Source organism: Odontomachus brunneus, unplaced genomic scaffold (genome assembly GCF_010583005.1).
Source record: "Odontomachus brunneus isolate Ranch 3 - 2012 unplaced genomic scaffold, Obru_v1 Obru_scaffold_049, whole genome shotgun sequence".
Taxonomy (NCBI): domain Eukaryota; kingdom Metazoa; phylum Arthropoda; class Insecta; order Hymenoptera; family Formicidae; genus Odontomachus; species Odontomachus brunneus.
The window spans coordinates 1,260,038-1,282,352 of record NW_022639499.1 but is presented as its reverse complement, the minus strand read 5'-3'; the positions used below and the strand labels follow the sequence as shown (position 1 = coordinate 1,282,352).

The 22,315-nt window shown below is 37.4% G+C and overlaps 1 protein-coding gene across 8 annotated transcripts in view; it reads left to right on the top strand.

Moving 5' to 3' along the window:
• Window positions 1–22,315, top strand: part of LOC116845069 (intracellular protein transport protein USO1-like) — a 29,350-nt gene that overhangs the window by 1,009 nt on the left and 6,026 nt on the right. For 4 of the 8 annotated variants that reach the window (XM_032817348.1, XM_032817344.1, XM_032817342.1 and 1 more), the window contains exons 2-15: window positions 417–440; window positions 991–1,111; window positions 2,181–2,345; window positions 6,888–7,073; window positions 7,167–7,332; window positions 7,916–8,110; window positions 8,190–8,291; window positions 8,377–8,490; window positions 8,616–8,722; window positions 8,809–8,938; window positions 9,208–9,338; window positions 12,884–13,111; window positions 14,714–15,768; window positions 18,233–18,579. In XM_032817348.1, the coding sequence (XP_032673239.1) occupies window positions 417–440; window positions 991–1,111; window positions 2,181–2,345; window positions 6,888–7,073; window positions 7,167–7,332; window positions 7,916–8,110; window positions 8,190–8,291; window positions 8,377–8,490; window positions 8,616–8,722; window positions 8,809–8,938; window positions 9,208–9,338; window positions 12,884–13,111; window positions 14,714–15,768; window positions 18,233–18,579 (3,071 nt within the window). Of the gene's footprint in view, window positions 1–217; window positions 441–990; window positions 1,112–2,180; window positions 2,346–4,451; window positions 4,722–4,754; window positions 5,260–6,887; window positions 7,074–7,166; window positions 7,333–7,915; window positions 8,111–8,189; window positions 8,292–8,376; window positions 8,491–8,615; window positions 8,723–8,808; window positions 8,939–9,207; window positions 9,339–12,883; window positions 13,112–14,713; window positions 15,769–18,232; window positions 18,580–22,315 lie in introns of those variants that run through there. The other 4 variants (XM_032817343.1, XM_032817345.1, XM_032817346.1 and 1 more) reach the window with 4 other exon arrangements.

Sequence of the window (22,315 nt, the reverse complement as noted above, 5' to 3'; positions counted from 1 at the left end):
TCTCTCTCTCTCTCTCTCTCTCTCTCTCTCTCTCTCTCTCTCTCGTAACATGTATTCTCCATTATGTGCAGGACCTTACACTTCGAAATATCAATTCGCGCGAGACGATCGTCGCAAAGAGAGATATAAATCGCCGCGGTGAATGTAAACGGACGACTTAAGAAGTTACGACCCCTCCTCGCCTCCCTTTCCTCGTTAGTCGAATGGGGGGTAAGTCGTGTCCCGGCTTTTCAGTGCCGACTGCGAGTATGTTGGAGTTGCTGTCGCACGATTGCTCCTATGTTATCATGACAAACGCGCGATCTCTGAAGTATCAGTGTTTTTGAATCTCTAGTCGTGTCTGTAAACGAAACCTTTCTCGTTTGTTTCCGGATTAACCCTGTGCTGACCTGCAATCATGTCCGAAATCGTTTCAGAGTCGGACGTCGAACTGAGAAATGGTGAGTCTTGCGTTATTAATTTCCAACGAGATCAAATCCCGCTAACGTGCTTGCGCAAAATATCAGTAGAAATTTTGATACTTCGTTAAATTCTTCAAGCACACAAAGCAAAGAAATTAACACGACAATGACACAACTAAATGCGTTTTGATTAAAGAAAACAGAATTTTTAGTTCTTAAAAATCGAATAAGAAGACGCCTTTGGTTCAACCAAAACACTTATGAACCGAATCTGGCTCATAAGAGTCAGAAATTCTGTCTTCTTCAATCAAAACGCATTTAATTGTGTCATTGCCGTGTCAATGCAATTTATCTTTTTCCCTCGTGTATACGATATCTCTTATTGTACGATTGATTTCATTATTTATTTATAATTACAAAATAAAGAATTTTCTGCCTGATTAGCATAAATTTTAGTTTAACCGGTAGCTCCGTTCTGATTGTGTATTTCGAATTTTCGTCAAAATAAATAATTTTTGTCAAAATAAGTCTTTACAGAAATCGCACGTGGTAAATAGACCAAAGTAAACAGACACTGTTCGTTTTTCAGTTTTCCAGCAGATATTTATGGAATGCGACACGTCAATGACATACTCAACGCTGTCCTTAAGCAACGAAGTACCGATCTCCAAGATTGTACGATACGTCCAAGAGCAATTGCCGATCTGGTCGTGAGTATCCGGACGACTTATACGCGTCGGCGAGCAACGCGTGTCGTCCTGTCCAATGTTGACATGAACAATCGAACGCGACACGACCGCGAGAGAACTTCAAACAAATTACGCATATATCCATCGATCGATACAAGGACAGGCGATCGACGAGCACGACTTTACGTGCGATTGCGTGTGCGTTTTCGGCAAAACGCTTTGGATCTTGCGTTCTCGATACATTGTCCGGGTCTGTCACAATAAGTGGAGTAAGCCTTTAGAGCCTTATCCTCTGAACAGAGTTGCTAACAGATCTGAAGAACCGGGAAAAGTCATGGAAATTTAAATTGGTCAGGGGAAATTTGGAAAAGTTAGGAAATTAATATAAAAAGGCGAAAAAACCTGGAAAAATCAGGAAAAGATATAAGATAGAATTTTTAACTGTGTTCATGTCGACAAAACAGTTTTTAGCCGCGTGAGCTAGAAGTTTATTGGCTACACGTCGCTTCTTAATAAGATAAAATAATTAAAATTTATATTCCATTCATTATTTTTACTCAACCGCCTTTTCTCTCATAATCGCATTATTTTCCTCAATATCTATTTATTTTTTGTTTATTTGAATTTACATTTAGGATTATATTTTGTTACTAAACTTCCAAGTTTATATTATTTTTGATAATATAAGTTATCTTTTCTGAAATCTCTACTTTTAAACGTTAAGATGTTAAACGTATATAAGATTACATATGGGTCATTGAAAATTCTCCATTGTCTGGAAAATCTGGAAAAATCAGGGTATTTCAAAATTAATTTTCTTTATGTATCTAAACCCAAAACTGTGGTGTAATTTTCAACGTTTTCTTGCTACCTAAAGTCATAATCCTCAAGCTTTAAGTGAGTTAGCCAGATTCTAATTGTTAAGCAACGAGGAAAACGCTTTTGGCTACAAATTACAGGCCTTAAAGCATAAGGCTGAAGGTTTATTACATCTATTGTAGACCCGTTGAAAATCGAGCGCTGATTTCGCGATGTTTGCATGAGCTCCACGAGAAGGAAGTCCTACATTGCGAATCTGCTTGGTCGACAGGCTAAAACACATGTTAGAATTATGGAAGTGCTTGAGTAACGTTTCGACGAATGACGAATGTGTGAATTTGCGACAATTCAAGGAGGCGACGAAATGCTGGATCGCTAAAATGCTACAGACACAGACGCAGGACGACAACAACAATATAGAGAAAGAGTTCTACAAGTATGAAGCGGTGTTTTTGTCCTCTCTTTCTCTCTCTCTTTTATTTAGAAAACAGAATTGCATATTATAGCATGATGCGTTGCGATAACGTCGTAACGTATTATAGCGTCTTGAAATAACTGTAATTACCGCGACTTGAGGCCGCGCGTTGGGCGGTTCTGCAGCCGTGTAGAAGGCGATCATTGTCTCATGCAAAACGTCGTTACTTGTGGCGATCGATTGTCAGAAAATCATTTCACGACAGAAACGCGAAGAGAAAGAAAACGCATCGATATTCTCGATACGAAGTCTTTCGTGGACGAATCGAGTGGCGCGATAAATAGAAGAAATCGACGCGATATCACTGTGTGGACAATGTAGCGCTGTAGAAATCATTGGACCGTAAATGCAGCACGTGGAACGCCAGGCAGCTCTGCAAAGAGCAAAGCGACTCCAGACGCTCAGCGAGTGTAGCCGGGCTTGTAGAAATTGATTAGAGGTTTACACCGCGCGAAGTAAACTCGCGCCATCACACATCAGTACACTTAGAGAGAAGAAAAATCTAAAAAATAAAAGATATTTATTCGATGGGTACTAATGACATATTTACTGAAATCTAAATTATTTTATTTAAATAGAATAAACATTGCTTTCATGAAAAACTACGATTTTAAGAGAATATATATTTCCTTATATAAAAAACATTTTATACTAGCATAAATAAATATGTTATCAGTATAAGTCTTTATTTATTAAATCTTTCTTCTCTAAGGTCTGTATTGATAGTTCTATTACTTGAAACCCTTCTCAAGTGAAACTCAGATCTGAATTCAGAATCAGATGAGAGTTTTTCAATTGAATCGCGATTACAGATATAAATGTCACATGTATCATAACAACTGAAAAATTTTGATCTAACTCAAAGTCCGTATTAATAGTCGTCATTTGAAATTTATTCTGCGTAATATACTCAAATCTGGATTTAGAGTTGGATCTGCGTTTTTTATTTAAATTGTGTAATATATGTGGGCATTATATTTGTAATCGCGATTCAGCTGAGAAACTCACATCTAACTTAAGACTCAAGCTTAGAAATTAGTACTAAGAAACTAATATCTTAATTACTGTTAATTATTAATATCTTAATTACTGTATATAGTATATTAATATACTAACTACTGCAATTATAGACAAAATCGTAAAACTCGTAATTTGTTCTCGTAAGAACTTATAAGTAGATCTGCAATTCTATGCGGATCATATGTCATATGATAACTCATAATATTTACAATTTTTTTTTTTCGTAAATTATGACTATGATTTTACGATTTACTCGTATATTTGCTTAAAATTAGCATAAATATATAATATGTTATATGTAGTATATCAATATACAGTATCAAAATATTTTATAGAAAATATGAATTAAGTAAAATATCTTACTCATCTTAAAAGTTAAATGCTCTTTTTGAGCTTTAGTTCTTTTTAGCTGAACTACCTGAATTGATGCAAATTGGTGTAATAAATTAGAGTGGAACAAAATATACTTGTCTCACTCTAATTTATCACAGCAGTTCAGACAGTTAAGCTAAAAATACCTACTAATACAAGTCTCAGTATGCTGAGATCATAGCGTCATTTGTATAAATCATTTCTTCCAAGTGTCGCGCGGTTATATATTTGCGAAAGACGGCAATTTCCCGTTGATTTGATGTATGGACGCGATTATCGCGGAGGAATGCTCAAGGAGCGTATAATTCGGCTGTTTTTATCGCGCGTCTAGTTATCCAATTCTCCCTTCGTAGGTGGAACGAAAAATCGTTCACTCGTCTACAACGCGATACGCGCGTGCAGGCACGCACATACGCAGTAACATTCCCGCGGAGCACATCGAGTCACAGCTTACTTACTTTCTTCGCTCCTTGCGCTCGATACGTATAGAACGGGCCGTGCGCTCGCGCGGCCTAGGTGTACGGCTCGTTAAATTTTGCAGGAGCAACACGTGCCCCGCTGTTGTGTACTCGGGGCCACGTGTACGCTCGTTAACGCGCATGTATGCGTGCGTCTGTGTGTGTATCTCGTATGCGCGCACACGGCTGGGCCGATCGCATATATGTCATTATTCGCTTACGTATTATCCGCAACGGCGATAAGCGGCACATTGCGGCCGAGAAGCCGGCTGTAATTCCCGACGGCCGCGAAAATACGTGCACGTCGGAGATCGCGCCAGCCGCCGCGCTTCTTCTCTCCGCCTTTCTGTCCGGAAGAGCGTCGGATCCCTTTGAAATTCGTCGGGATCCCCGCGAGAAGACATCACGTCGCTCGGGAACCGATGAAAGGGAGTGTTTACTCGGCAAACGGTCCACCTACGCGTGTGCGTGCGTGTTATGTATATATGTATGTATCTCTGTGTACTTTGGCACAAATGATTCAAGGCGACGGTCTCGCGTAGTTTCATCAAAAGTGTCGCCGACTTCTTGTGCTGATCTCAATTGGATCTCTCGCGCGCGCGCTCACCGAACTCTAAGCCGACATACAGGTGTTATTCGCGGCCGAGCGACATGACACGCGAATATGTGGCAGCTGGAAATCGGTGCGATATCTCTTATGCAATTCGCCGGTGTTCAGTGATTGTCCGCTAGTAGCCATATCTAGTAGTTTCATTAACGTACGCTCATTTTCACAGTTATAGATTCAAGGGAAAAGAAAGGTTTCAGTATTTTTGCGATTGTTGCACATTTTTTTTTATTTTACACGTCGTGAATGTAAAAACTGAATTGTTCACAAATGCAAGTTGGTGGTACAAGCGTGAGTTGAAGATTTTCGGGGAGTTCGTCAGCGCGATACCTGCACGCTCATAGTAGCGACGGTGCATTCGAGCCAACGTCATGACGCCGATTCGACCGTTGATTATAATTTGTGATCGAGACAGGAAGTAAGTGATGAGTTCGCTGTGTCACGACAATTGTTCTCCAAGTCTCTTGTCTACGGGATAAAAATTATAATTTGGATTTTCGTCTGATCTTTATTCAATTGCGAATATACAGGAAGAAATATCTCAGTTTGAACACTTGAACGTAAACCAGATGAAAATTTGGCGGCGTAAAATGATATCTTTGTTACCGCAATCACGCGCGCGCGCGCAAACATTTATCTGAATATTCAACTATATTAAAACCAAGTTGTAATAACTTGGAGTCTTTACGTTGCGAAAAAAAGTACTCGAAAATTTATTCGTGAATCATAAAGTTTATTTTTACAGAAATAAATATTATTTCATAAAAATAAGACTTATATCCCACAAATAAATTTTCAAGTACTTTTTCCTCAATATATGTTTTTATATATTCTTGTGCTAAGAAAATATGTTCTTATATGTTCTTGTGCTAAGAAAAAAATACTTGAAAATTTTTATTTGTGGAATATAAAATTCATTTATAGAAATAAACTATTTCACTGAAATAAACTTTATATTCTACTTTATATTATAAATAAATTTCAAATATTTTTTCTCAGTATAGAAAACCCCAAGTTTTTTATTTAGATTCTACACTGAGAAAAAGATTTTTCTCCCAATATATTCTTACTAAGCAACAAAAAATGTAGTGGCACTAACGAAATTGTTTTTCCGTGTGAAATTGAATACTTAAATTTTTAAGAATGACATTTCACTCGAAAAATACAGTACCACGGAATCATTCAAGTGGTTTTTCACACATATTAAGAAAAAATACAATTTATTTTTGTGATATGAAGCTTATTTACAGAAATAAATTTTATATTTCACAGATAAATTTTCAAATATTTTTTATCGATGTTCTTGGTATTCTCGGAGTGAATTCTCCACTCTGAATCATGAAATGAATATTTTCACTCGAAATTGAAAAGTGAATTTCTTTTGATTTACCCTCACACAGGAACACATTCATTCTAATCGACTGAAACATTTGCTTCATTGAGAATAGAATCCATTCTAAACTTAAGTAAAACATTCACTCTTACAATTTCAGGTGGCAATATTATCCCTATTGCCTTTAGTGAAGATACTGCTACTTTTCATTTGTTTTGAATTAGATTCCATTTCAGGAAATTTAAAAAATATTCTCATATGTAGATATCCGCCACAGCGCTTTTCTATTTCCTTCTTTCTTCTACGCGAGTCGCGCACCAAACCATAGTTATTCAGCTTTAGTGGACTTGAATTTGATAAATATATGCAGAATGGTGTTATTTTTTGCATAATTCACATTATATAAGTTTAACTTATAAGTCTAATTATTAATAATTTAATTTTATCATAATGCACTCGAGCTCGATAGATATTCACTGCTTATGATAACCCTCGATAAACATAAGTTATTTATATCGCGTGCATACAATTCAGAGAAATATAAAGCGAGATTTACGCACGCAATATACACCTGTGAGGTAAAGTCCATGTTTGATCCTTCGCTTAAGATATTCAGTAACAGCCGTATTTCTATAATGCGCCGATCTATATGCGTATCAGCGTATTAATAGCGTTGCGATTGCAATAAGTAACATAATGTATGCAAATTGTAGAAACACGAACGACACGACAATAGACTCGATGAAAACGAAAATGGACAAGGATATCGTAGAAGTCGAGCTCCGTATGAGACTTCGGGAATTCGACGAGGAGAACATTATCCTGCGAGATGAACTCGCACGGGCCGAGGAATCGATCGCAAATTTTGAACGACAATGCAGCGATCTTGAAAATCGATTGTACGTATGTTTATCATAGCGAGTGAAACGTTCGAATTATTCGCGGAATAAATCCGAGATCCGTTCGTGAGAAATTGTGCTTTATCAATGTAGGGATCGTTACACGAAGAGATCTCAGGATCTTGAAAGAGAAAATGACGAGCAGAAAGATAAATTAAATGAAATGATGAAGAATGAGAAGAACTACGTTTCCGCATATCAAAAGTCTACAAAGAAGTATGAGAGCTTGTCGAAGCAATTGGAAGCCGCTGAGATCGAGGTACGCTTACTTATTTGTTATATAATACGCTAAATATAAACATTTATTTCTTTTATATACATTTATATGTTTGTATCAAGTTCACGACAAGTTTGTAGGAAGTTTTGAGAAAGATTCAAGGCTGGCTCTTTACAGTTGAGCATAACTTTGTTCTATAATATAACGATCGTCTTTTCTTTTCGATAACAAAAAGATATTGACAAAAATGACAAAAATAAAATTGTGTCTGACTATAGAAGGTGCGTTCGGGGAGCTCGCTATTAGCGCTATTCAGCGCTACCGTATCATTCTATCCTTGTTGTATAACTAAGGAGCGATAAAGATAAGAGAACGCGATAATGTTGGTAGCGTGCTCCCGGAACGCAGAGTTATCCACCCAGAGTTATCCGCTTTGATTTTCAAAATCTCTACGAATTTATCAAATAACCCAATATATCGACAGCAATGAAATAACATTAAATTTTAATTTTGTATCTCCGTACAAACAATTATATTAATTTCTGAGCATATCTGCGATGTTGAGTTATATGGAGACTTGTACATTACATCTTTTACTCTTATTTCGATTATAAATTTAACATAGAATCAAGCCATACAGCCCTTACAAGAAAAATTGGAGAAGATCAATAAAGAGAAGAGGGACTGCATAAAACAAGTCGCCAGATTGCAGGAAGAGCTTTGCGAAAAAGAAGAGGAATGCGAGAAGTTTAAAGTCATGATAGCTGAATTGCAAGATACAAATAGCAGTACGAAGGATATATACGAAATTACCATTAGTGTAAGCTTAAAAATTGTAGAGAATCAATTTGAGGCGTAATCATGGATCACAATAATATAGTGAAAACGACATATTACAGAATCTGCACGAGAAGAATCGTCAACTAATGGACGCAAATACGGAATTGCTGTCGATGCTTCAGGAAGATGTGGAATCGTTGTCGATGTTTCAGGGAGAACGAGTAATTTATCATACTAATTATTATAGATATTTTTAGATTATATAAGAAGAGATGTTCCTCGCAATAACCGACAAGGTATTTGCAGTTCTTACTGTCACCAATCCCAAACGCAGACGGATATCATCCACACAGCACGCCTTATAAACTGGAGAAAGCGCCGCCACCAGAAAATTCGTTGTATGCGGAGCTAAGAGCTTCCGTAAGTAGAAATATCGATCTCAATAAAACGGTCTTTTAATGAGCGACAAGTTAATTCGTCTCAAAAACTTCAACGCGCGCGTAGGTCTAAACTTTTTAAGAATACTTTTAAATTGTGCATTTTAGGGCTTCACAGCCGAATGCAGCAGCACGGTCTCGTGCAGACTAGAACTGGAGGAAAAACTGGAGTATTGCGATAGCGTAATTTCCACGACGTTGGAACAACTAAACAGGTCATTATCTCAGTGTGATAAGTCTCCCCTCACGATTTAAGTCAATTCTCATTCTTACACGTTTATAATCTGCAATTAATTTTCAGAATTATATCTAATCTCGCCGCAACGTCGGACTCAATCGATGCGTTTGAGCTTGACTTACCGTCCACGGAAGACGCAAGAGTAAGCAATATCGAGACCTTGAAACACAAAGTGACTTTCCTGCTGAATATGGTTAGTTGCGCGAAGCGGCATTTTACTTCGGATCTTTCATTGAACATCTTCGCGCGTTGATAAGAACGCGACTTGTAAAAGACCATCTCAACTGCTGTCTACTGCATTATTATGAGAGAACCGTTTGTAGTGGATATCTATTTTAATAACAAAGACGCGCTTACCGATTTTACACGCACGATCCTTTTTATTCCGGTTCATGCTCCGATCTCCGACCTTTTCTTATCTAGACGCGTCTTGAACGGACTAACGCATTCTCCTGTCTCCAGGTAACCGAAAAGATCGCGAGGAATAAGAACACCGAAGATTCGAGCACACAGCTTCGAGCGGACTGTTCAGATGTGCTCGAAAGTTCGGAACAATTTGGCATTATGAGTTTCCGGGCTGGGCTGACACGCACGTAAGTTAATAGTCTTATCAATAGCTTGGAACAATGACGCGGACACTTGCGCGACTGTATGTGTATGTGTGTAAAGTTATATATCGCGCTCGCGTCGGTGTATTTGCACAAACACAAGGCCCGGGGATGATTAATTAATTCTTGGAAAAAGAGGGTCGCCAGTGTGTTGCATACATCGGATAAATTTTTTATATAGACAGGCAAATGAGAGGCTTCGTTGTGCGCGATAGTTGTGCTCTTAGATTTTTATGAAGGCCGAAACGCTCTCGATAACCGGCACATTATAATCGTGAGACACATGTACCGCATAAATGGAGACATATCATCATCGATATCCATGGCGGATAACTGACTCGTAAATATTCGGATCAGGGTCAAGCATAGCGGCGGGAACGTGTTCCTCAGAGTTTCCCATAAAAATAGCAGTGCTGTTCCACGGTGACTGCCTGCACAGCGGCGCAAATGATACTCCACGCAAAAATAACCGGGTTGCCCCGAATCTCGTTTTCTTAAATCACGATTATTCGCAACCGAAATATTCGCTAGGCGACTCTCGCGATTTGTTCGCGAGAAGCTTCTTGGTTTTGTTTGAAATTCATAGAGGCTTTCTTCTTTGAGGTTGTTGATATCGGAACTTGCACGAGAAGCATCGAATTAGATTTTTTAGTTGATCTAAAAAACGGTATTAAAACCTCACTAACAGTTGTCACCTGAAACTTGTCTCGTGTGAATTACTTAGATTTTTATTTCAAAGTTAGATCTAAATTTTCCAGTCGAATTATATGTGATGTTTATATCTGTAATCGTGCGGTTCAGCTGAAAAACTCTCGTCTAACTCAAATCTTAGGCCATTAATAGTCGTTATTTGAAACTTGTCTCACGTGAGACACTCAGGTTGTATTTTAGAGCTGTATTTCAGTTTTTTAGTTAAGTCATGTGACATGTGTGACATTTGCAATCGTGATTCAGTTGAAAAGCTAACACGACCAATTTTATATTCAAATCTGAGTATCTCATCCGAGGGAAGTTTTAAGTGACGGCTATTAATACAGGTTTATGTGTCGCGCTTGAAACTCTTTTCAAGCAATAATTATTAGTACGTGCATTTGCTCATCGTTTAATGACGCGTAAGTTGGAGATGTGTTGGAGCGACGACGAGGTTTTTTTCATCAATCGCAATTGCTCGATCGACTTGTTTGCACGAGAGAAGAAACATCCTCGACGGGCGAGTAGTAGGTCGAGGCTTGAAATCGGTACGCCAGATATGGACGTATCGAGAGGTGGCATTTTTGCAACCATCCTGTTGCTTTTTCTCTCGCTCAACGGTCTGACGAGTAATAAGAGTGCGATAACATGCATCTTTTCTGAAAGTTGACGCCGTCACGCCGTACTTTTTACGGATCGTCGCGGTCGTCACTTTGCGTTTTGCGTGTGTGTCGGTCGAAATCCTGGAGATCACCTTGCGCGGCTGTGTGGTGCCCATCATTGCGGAGACGGACAGCATGAAGGGAGCCTCGATTCACCGGGCGGGTGTGATCAGTTCGCTCCGGGTCTTCTCACCGCGCGCGTCGCACCGAGACAGTGTAAGCATCTTGAGTGTTTTCGTACAGCGTCATGTCTCGTGCAAGGGAAATCGTGAACCTTACATTTGATTAACAAATTTTATTGCAAGAAAATTCACTAAGATATAAAATAGTTTTCAGAAAAACAGCAGATCTTTTTGAATTTCTAATTTTCTAAATTTCTTCAATTCTAAATTTTCACTGATTTTGATATTTTATTGGGTTGATGAAAATCCTGGAATTAAAAGATTTTATTGCGAGAAAGTTCACCAAAATATAAACTGGTCTTCATCAAACATTATCTTTCTAGACATCCCAGATAACATGCATGTCTAAAAGATGTCGAAGAGATATCTAAAAGACTTCTTATGCAACAAAAAAACAACAAAATGTTGCATAAGATGTTTTTTTTAGATATCTTTTTGTCATCTCTCTTAGACATGCATGTTATCTGGGATAATTCTAAATTTTGAACAGTCTTGACATTTTTTATCGCCATGATGGTCGCGTTGAAAGGAAGTTCTGAAGTTAAAAAATTTTATTGCGGGAAAGTTTGCCAGGATGTGAAATTGTTTTCATTAAACAGTGAATGTTCTTAAACACATTTATAAATGAGTTAAGTGGTTTTAATGTTTTATTTTATCGACGCAATCGATCGCGTTCGCGAAAATGCAAAATTCAAAAGTTAAAAAATGTTTATTTCAAGAGAATGTTTATTGAGGTATAAAATCAATTTATATTAAACATTATCTTTTTGGACGCGGTTTTAAATTCCGAACGTTTTTGATATTTTACATTATCGCCGCGATTGGTTGTGTTGAAAGGAAATCCTGAAGAAATATTTTATCGCTGCGATTGGTCGCGTTGTAAACAAGCTCTAAAGTTAAAAAAATTTTATTACGAGAAAGTTTATCAGTGAAATTGTTCCTATTGAACAATGCATGTTTTTAAACACATTTATAAATGTTATATACGTGATTTTAATATTTTATTTAATAATATACATTATAGGTCGTGTTAATGGAAAATTTGAAGATTAAGAAATTTTTATTGCAGAAATATTTATCGAGATGTAAAATCGATCTTCATCTTGGACACGGTTTTAAATTTCGAACGTTTTTGATACTTTACATTGTCGACGTGATTGGTCGCGTTGATAGAAAATTTCAAAATCAGCAAATTTTTCTTGCGAGCATGTTTATCGAAGTGTAAAGTCGTTCTTCATTAAACAGTGTCTTCTTGGACGCGATTCTAAATTTCGAATGTCTGATTTTTCATTTCGTCGGCGCGTTAATGGAAAATTAGTCTTGAAGCGGGTAAGATAGCTCTGCCGATCGGGGAATACAGAATTGGGCGGTTATCTCGATTAATTTATGCGAGGCTGATACGAAGCGATGAGCAGCAATTAAAAGCGCAACGGCAACGATGACAGACAGACGTGGGTCTGACTGTGGATGCAGCGCGCTGACATTAGCCGCGCGTCGCAAGGACAGTTTGATTTGTCGCTTTAATGGCATGATCACCGCGTTAAATCAATGTACACATGCTGCAGCGAATTCTAATTAGTCCTAGTTGTGATCTGCACGAATTGTTTATGTCATCAAGATTGTGGCCTCGTTGCTCGAAGATGTGGGCGAATCGTGGAACGGCAGGAACGGCAGACGATAACTTTGAACTCTCTGAGGTGATAAATTTCCACTTGGAGGATCGTAACAGGAAAATGTCGCGCCATTGTCTCGCCGTCGGCTGTTTGACTAACAGCCGCTCAGTGACTATCTCCTTCATTATTGCATCAGAGTAAAGAGAATAAAGATGATCACCGTCCGAATTCGCCCGGCGGACTTTGCCGGTTTATACAATCTATTAGTTAAACCGCGAATTATGTAAAGTGTATTCACAATCTCGCTTGTTCTCTCTTCAATTCTTTTTTCCTATTATTTTATCTTTATGTTTATATTATGTTTTCTTTCACCGATGTTTCAGCAACCAGTGGCCAAAACCGGAGACGGATTCGCGATCGATATCTTCACAGGACGTGAGCGATAACAACAAAGACGACCCGTTTATGAAAGTTATACGAGCGAACGCGAAAGATCTGGATCACAACATCGTCGAAATCATTGATCCTATCTTCGACGAACTGGACAGGATTATCGAGCAGACCATTAACTCGCCCGTATATAAAGATCTTCCTGTATCCGAGAACTCGAGGTTGTATTACGTAAATTTCTCGCAGACTGTGCGATATAATTCGTTCGAAATTGCTGTGAAGTTATCTTTATGAAGAAACGAACATGCACACAAGACGTTAAATGCGGGGTTGGGAAGTAATGTGTTACTTTTAACTCCATTACCAAGTGATTTCTTTTTCTTTTTTACGGTAACGGTAACGCAATTATATTTCTGGGTAATAGTAATGAATATAAGTTACTTTTTTCGTTACTTTGCACATATAAAATGCATGTAGCAGAGATAAATATAAAAATAAATATAGAAATACATATACAGTATATTATATGTACATATACAAAGTGTCCTAAAAACATTCGACCAAACGTCAATATTGTATTCTAGAGATAAAAGCAACCGAAAAATCTAATAAGCATGATCCGAGAAACCTAATCATTAATGATTTATATTAGTTTCAAGTTATTTAAAATGATTTTCTAAAATATTGTAAAGAAAGATCTAGGTTGCCACTGAAATATTTCTAATATGGTAGTGAGGACGATTTCAGTTGCCCACTGAAAACAATGTGATATACAGCCTGTAAAGTTTGTTTACTTTTCGGTTGGACTCTGCCACAGCGAAAAGATTAAGAAGTATACTTGCATATGTATGAGACTTAAAAGTTATTGATAATACATTTTTCATAAATATTCTCTTTCTTTTCGCTTTATGCGAGTTTGGGGCTAATTTGCAATCATGATTATGTATTTACAAGTTTAAATTGATGTAACTCGTTAATGATTGGTTTTTGGATCCATGTTTATTAAGCTTTTTTTTGTTTGTTTTTATCTGTAGAACACAGTGTTAACGTTTGGCCGTTTTTTGGGATATTCTATAAAGATAAATATAGAATAGATAGAAGCGAATGCTAAAGAAAAGGTCTTCAAAAGAAATTACACTGATTTTTCTCAGTAAACATATACAGAGAAATATCCTATTTCTAAGGAAAGCGATTGCTTAATTTATTTCTGTTCTTTTAAGTAATGGCTATTTTCAGAGAAGAATACCTTCTTGATAATATTCATTTGAAATTTTAGAAAAGCATATTATATATATTCAAAAGAAGAATTTATTTTTTTTACGATAATATTGTAAAACTTTATCTAAGAAAAAGATAGTTCGGCTCTATGTAGTAAGCAGACCGGACTTTTGTTTTAATTTAATATTCTTAAGTGCCAAACTTACTAGAATTCAAAATATATTTCGAGTAAATTTAATGGTTTATGATGAACTTATGATAGATTTGCGGATTTGCTGATATAGATATGTGAACTTATCAAATATTTGAAACAAGTAATATTCATTTGAACGCAGTATATACTTTTCTGTGTGCACTAACCAACAGTAACCTTATATTAATGTTATAATTTCTCGCTCAACAGTGTAACTGTTATACACATGTATTATATTACTTATATTATCGAGTGAGAAATTGCAGCGTTGATATAATGTTGCTGTTAGTGTTTACAGATTACAAGTTTTCATCACTCCTTAAGTAACGATAACAAGTTGCTTTTTGTAATAGATAACTTTAACGCGTCACTTATCAAATCGCTCTAATCTGAATTAATTTGTCGTGTTCAGGTACAGATCGAAATACACATTGCCTTTAAGTTTGCAAGCATCTTCACCAAACGCCGAAAATACAGAGCAAGCGACCAGTTGTCAGAATTCAATAAAGAATTCTCTCGATGCCGCATTCGCTAGCGGCGACGGTCTGACGCGGAGGAATTGCGGCGGAAAATCCGCAGAACTCAGAATGAAATCGACGCGCGACGTTCCCGGTAGAGAGTGGCCGCCTCACCCCGAAGAAAGTGGACCGAGCGAGATGTCGAAGGTATCGAGTGCCTTGCAGATGGATACGAAGGCACTGGCTACTTCGACGGAAACAAATGCCAAGAACTTTCAAGCGCCGGAAGTAACCGTTACGAGTCCCTTGACGAGTCCTCGCAGGAAGTTCTCGGTTTATTCTCGGTCATTCGACGTGGTGGAGGTGCGGGAACCGCGCGACGACGATCAAGGACCGTGTCTGGAGGTGAGACGATCGCTGAGCAATTCTTCCATACGAGGCGATAAGAAGGCCGAATCTGGCGACGAAGTCGTCGTCGACAACGAGACGACAGCGAATGATCGCGCGCACGACCAAAACGGCGCACGTAGATATTTATTCAGTCACTCTTACCGCAACTCGAGGCACGATAGCGATTCCTCGAACAGCTGTTCGCCCCAAAAGCAATTCTGGGACGGGTCACCGAACGACGAACTGAGTCCGGTTGCACAACCGGAGCCGAGAAAAGTTTACTTAGCGCCCACACGCTTGCAACTTCCATGGAAAATCGAGAGCGCATCAGGCGAAACCGTTGACTCCCTCGTCGCGGGAAAGAACACGAAAGACTGCGTTGCTTCAGCCACGGACTCCTCCGAGTCTGACGTAGTTCCGAGCTCCTTCTCCACCGTTGCTGACGACGGCAAGTACGAGAGGAACGGCGACGCTTCCGTTCACTCATTCTCAGCGTTTGCTGTAGACAAGTGCGAGACTGTAGTCGATGCGGCACTCGAGTCTAACTCGCGTTCCGTAAACGAGAAATTTTTCCAGGGCCACTTGACGTCAGCCCACGCGATTCCGCATAATCAAATCGGTGAGTTTTCGGATATAGTTGTAGTTAACATCAGAATTGTGTGAAACTATTGATTAAATTTTTCTTAATTTAATAATTGATTTGAACCAATATGTTTGAATTTATTTGATTCAAGCAAAATTAACTGAAAAATGTTTAATTGACGATTAATTTCAACGAATTCAATTAAAGGCCGTTTAATTGATGACTGATATGAGCGAAGATAATAAAAAATCGCTTAATTGACAATTGAACTTAACAAATTTAAAAGATATTTTATTGACGATTGATATGAGCAAATTCGATTAAAAATTGCTTGGTGATGATTGATATGTTCCTTTCAACGGTTCTACTCAATCACCGACATTTTCCACAATGCCACAATTGGAATTATGATTGCAACTATGATTGATTATATGTCCATAAATTTAAATCGTCTCAATTCAGCGGCCTTCATTTAGATTTGCTAAGTTCAATCAGTAACCAAACGATCTTTAATTCCTTTCGCTCATATCAATCATCAATAGAACGGTTTTTAATAAAATTCGTTTAAATGAATCGCCAATCGAACGGTTTTCAACTAAATTTGTTGAAATCGGTTTCAATTAAACGATTTTCGATTGAATTGGCTCATATTAATCATCAATTAAACATGATAATAAAAAAAAAAATAATTCGCAACCTTGATTGACACCCGTCGCAATCGATCAATCTTAATCAAGCCGTAATGCAGGGAATTCGCGTTACGTGTTCATTAGCAGATATCAGGTTAATTATACGCGAATGGCAAAAAATCGCGAGTATCTTATCGAGATATGATGTCGGAGGCATTAAATCGCGCATTAACCTTCTGCATACAATTATATTTTTTAGGATATGCAGTACAATCTGGGTCTGTCAGACCTGGGCAACTTTGAATCACAACTTTATTGAAAATCAATACTTTTGATCACCTTTTTTCTCAGAAATATAATAAAACCTCAGTTGTAAAATAGTAACGCAATAAAATCCGCAAGCAGATTTGCGCTATTTTAAAATGTTCACGGATACTTTACGAAATTTGGTGAGCAATCAAATGTTCATTCGAGTCTCACAGCCCAACATTGTACGCAGAGGGTTAATACTCCCTCATCGCGAATCTCTTGATCGATGACGCCAGAAACGAGCAAATACATACGCAAAATTCTTGCGGAATACGTCGAAATAAAATAATACATTCGTGAAAGTTGATACCTGCAATGAATAAAACAAAACTGTAAAGTAGCCTCAACACTTTCATTTCGCTATAACAGTCAATAAATTACTGTACAATTAACATGACACGCAACCTACTTTTTTAATTAATCTTTCCTTATTCTGTTACGTTGATTTTATGGTTATTTATTGATTGTTAGAGCATATAGAAAACATTTTGGCTAGTTTACAGATATATTCGATCGATTGTCATTTTGTGAATGTGTCTTTTTATTTCAACGTATTTTGCAAGAATTTGAGCATACATTTTCTCGCTTCTGACGTTTAAGTTAGCTCTAAGGAGTTAGCGTAACTTTTACTCATATTAAAAGTCTTAAGGGTATATTACTTATACCTAAAAAATAATAAAAAATTATTGAAAAAGTAGAGGTTAAAATATATTACATCCAAAAGTTATCATAAACAATTTGACATTGATTCAGAATCTAGATAAAAAATTATATTCTACTTTGAAATGTAAGCTCAGCAAACGTAATAACGTCAAATAACGTTAATGACACATTAATGATAGCTCTAACATCAATAATACTATTTTAGTACGTCATTTGATATCAACTTGCTACTTGGGACTATTATAAATCGTGCTGTTTTAGAGGTATGTGATGTTGCTATTTTTAGAGAAGGAGATAAAGGAAGAGATAATTAAAAAAGCAACAACAAAAAATCACAATTTTTTATACATGTGCTTTAAGTATTTAAAGTGGTCCAAAGTTTCATTGTGTTTTAGAGATGAGTTTAAAAAGTCTGAAATACTGTAAAATAAAGTAAATAAATTATAAAAATATGATGTTATATATAAAATGAAAATATATTACTGTTAAACTGTGTCGTATATATGTACCATCGTTTTTCTATGGAAAATAGAAATATTGGCATATTTTTAATTTTCAGTGACTTTGCAAGGACTATACAAAAACAATACATTCTTAAGCTCTCCCTCTAATATTTATTTCAAAACTCACTGAAATGGATACCTCTGTTTTTTTTGTGAGATACTATTTGAATGAGTAAAAATTACTCATCCCTATCTTAACTGTATCAATTGTACGTTTCTAGAGTTAAGGCTTTCAGAAAATGAGTAAAAGTTACTACCCTTTTAGGCTTAAGATAACTGTAGTCTGTATCCAGAAGTTTTAACGCGTCTTATCATTCGCCCTAGAGTCACCCATCATATAAGTTTCACTGAAGTTGTCCCTTGTTGTTGACGCGGCAATTGCATTTTCCCACGCAGATCCAGCAAAGATCACGGATCCAGAGGATCCCCACCCACAGCGGAGCGTGCGGCAAGTCGACGACGATCAGCCGTCACGCATCGAACGGTCAGTCGATAGCCAAATGTCGAGTCGCGAGGACACCTCGGCCGGCGAGGACAGCGAGTGCGAATCGGCGAAACCCAGTGACCGGTGCGTCGACGAGGGAGTTACGATGGGCGCGAACGAAGCCGACCAAACCGCCGACGCCGTGCTGCCGTTGATCGGCTCGCCGATGAGAAAGAAGACACCGTGCGAGAACGCGGTGCAGCATGACGGAAGGGCGCGCGACAGAAACCTGTTCGATGCGAAGCAGGAGAGACGGCAGGTTGGTGGCATGTGGGGACTAACAACTGGCCATCGCGACGAGTGGCTTTCTGACAGCTGTGTACTCGATTGTAATTAATAGACAACGTCTCTCGAGACATCTTCTCGTACGCGGACGAGTGGGAAGGCCAACACGGAAAGAAATTCGCAGTTCGTGTAACGGGATGTAGACACCAGACGAAAACTCGGTCATGAGAAACGATAGTTTCTGTTCTTTTTAGCTGAATTAGTGTCGCACTGAAACTTTATTCCTTTTTCCTTCAAGGCTAGATTATATATTAGGTGTAGGTGAGCTTTTTTTTGCAAACTTTCGCTTTATTCTTACGATATATACATTATTGTCATTAAATCATATAACATTTTAAAGACTTCGACGCCAATCTTTTATGAACACCAAGAGGCGGGAATTTATTAGAATTTTAAATAATTGTAGCGTCGAAAAAAGATTAAGGCCCGTATTAACAGTGTTACTTGAAACTTGTCTCGAGTGAAATTTCAATTCAGAATTAGCTGTGAATTTTTCAGCTAAATCACGATTATAAATATAATGTCACGTATATTACATGATTCAACTAAAAATCTCAAATCTAACTCTAAAATCCGATTTATGTATCCCGTGTTGCAAGATAAATTTCAAGTAATAACTCGATAACTGTTAATGCAAACTTTTACACATAACTAGAGTTACACATAAGACTCGTTTCACTCCAAAGACAAAGGTCCTTATTCTGAACTCTCTTTTATCGATAAATATGCCTCTGAAAGTGGCGTATAAGCCTTCTGATTAGCAATAAAGAGAACAATAAAAGCCAGAAAGTGCAAGCTATTTCAACTGAAAAGAATAGACTTGATGCCTAGACTTGATGTTATTGCTATCGAAAACATTCGTCTGAACATACGACTGCTGAAAACTCGATAGAAACAACTGAGAACAATTAACTAAATAAAATTCTCCCACGTTCATTCGTCTTGTTGCTACAATCGAGTTTCCGTTTAATTTCCGGACATAAGAAAATCAGTTACACTAACCGAGTTTTTTTCCGTGAAGGAGTTGATAGCGCCCTCGGAGCGAATTGAATCGAATGGGCAGCGCGCGACCAGCTCGAGCGTCAACGAGTCGTCAATCGCGATCGCACGAAAGCAATTGAGCTGATGCTCCGCGTTGTAGAAACGCGTTCTTAACACGAAGATGGCATCAGGCGATGCCGTTAATCGTGCTGCGCAATTAAGATCTCCGCTATCAATAATTGTAGCGTTAAGGGGACAATCGGCGGGCGGTGATAAATCTGCGGTCAATTGACATTAATTATTCGTGCAGAGCTTGGCCGTTGCCCAACACGCGGGCGCCAATGGTGGTCGAGATTATCGCTGAACCGTATCGCGATTCGCTAATTAATACACACGGCTGTTGCTTATCTGTGGCGAAAATAGTGGCATTTTTTCTATTGTGTTTACATGCCGCGATGCACGAATGGCAAATAAGCAAGGAGCGTATTTCGCTCGGCGCTCAGCTTGAAATAGCTCGAGAAAACTCGTGTGTATTTTTAACGTGCACGATGTCTTCCGTACGTACGTTAGCGGCGTGCTAATCAATTTGTCATCTGCCGAGTCGCATCTTTACTTCTCTCGCGCCTGTCGATTCGCCGGTCCTCGACAAATCTAAACGGAGCCGTTCAGCCGCCGTGGATCATATATTTGCCGTGGCAACACATCGGCACACCTTCCAGCGATCATTTGCATTTAATCGTATTTATTTCCGCGCCTTCGACTCAGATGGTTTTCTATGTATAGCTTTAGCTTTGCAGCGCGTCTCAACGTGTTTCGTCACTTTTTCAAAGGACTCGCAAACGCCGGGGTGGCGAAGCTGAGAAATTTATTTCTCTCGTCTCACGGACGTAACTCTACGTGAGCTTTTGTGCCGATTTAATAGCTGAGGCTTTCCTCATCGCGTGGAGGAACACTCGATGTAGAGCCGCGTCCTTTATAGATTTGTCTTCAATGTTACGTGAACATTTCACTTCATTTCTTTGGGGAACTGTCGCAATTGGTTTCTCTTCCTGAAAAAACGAAATAAAATGTCACGAAACGTCAAAAACAATATCCACGAAAAATGCGACACCAATTTGGAATCCACAATTAAGCAATCCACGTTACAGCATTTTATCGATTAATTATTACAAGTTATTAATTATTACAAAAGATTTGTCGTGTTTGTCAAAAAATAGAAGACGGAATTATCCAATTTCGGAAGATTAATCATTTTTATGAATAAAATGAACAACATCGATTTGGTTTTTTTTTTTAGACATTTAACAATGATTTCCAATTTTCTTTTTGACGCCCAAATTTATTACAAGAATTTAATAGAAAAATGACAAGTCTTTTGCAGCAATTCCTTTAGGAATTTCTTGACTAGTTCCAGATAGACAGAAATACTGAACATTTAATGTACACTTTGTAATATTATTACAAAATAGCACAATATATTTAAAGTATAGAAGTGTGAAAATTATTAGAATAATTTTGATATTTTTATTAATTTGCTCTAATTGTTTTTTTTTTTTAATAAATGCCTAATTCCAAAAAATATTACGATTTGTTAGATAATTGTAGCGTCGAAAAAAGATTAAGGCCCATATTAACAGTGTTACTTGAAACTTGTCTCGAGTGAAATTTCAATTCAGAATTAGCTGTAAATTTTTCAGCTAAATTACAATTATAAATATAATGTCACGTATATTACATAATTCAACTAAAAATCTCAAATCTAACTCTAAAATCCGAGTTCGTATTAATAGTTATATTAATATTCTTTGTAGATATCAAATAATTACAGGTTTGTATTATGCGATTCAATTATATAAATAATGATGAATTATTTCACAGAAATAAATTTTATATCCCAAAAATAAATTTTCAAGTGTATAAGTAACCCGCTATTTCCTATTTAAAAATTTATTTTTATGTGCAAAATATATCTTATAACAGAACCTGATATAAAAAATATATGATATATCCGTCATTATTTATGTAATTTAGTCGAATATGTAATACACAAACCTGTAATAATTTTAAACTTATAAAATTATAAGGAATATTGGTAAATTGTATAATATGCAATTAAGCATTTATTGAAAAGAACAATAAGAGCAAATGAATAAAGAAATCAAAATTATTTTAATAATTTCTATATTGTTATATACTTATTTTAAGAAACATTCATTTATCATGCCATAATTTTAATCGAAATATTGACTTCTTATTACTGCAATAATTCCGGGTTAATTGTGTTCTTACTTAATTTATTTTTCCAGTAAAATAAGCAGCAATTTTCATGGTATCAAATACTTTTTTATACTGATGAAATTCTTGTTGTATAAGGACACATTTTTGCGTAATTACTGAACGGATAGTGTACAAGAAATATGTCTGCCTGGGGTTGTAGGGAACGCAAATTCTTCTGTTATTCGCGTCGAAGCGCAACGTCTCGGCAATGATACTTTTGCAAATTTTCCAGCTCCCGCGCGAATAGTCGTGGCTTCTCTAACGCAAGATATCCCGGTGGAGAGAATACCGCGGAGTTATAAATATTATATCGAAGTGTGCGGTGAAGTCAAGCGCACGTGCCCCGTCTACATCCGGCGGTCTATCTCGTTTGATACGAGAAATAATATTTGCATTAGGTGTCACGTAAACCTTCGACAGATATTAGTAGAAAAGCGGGGGCAAGGCCGCGG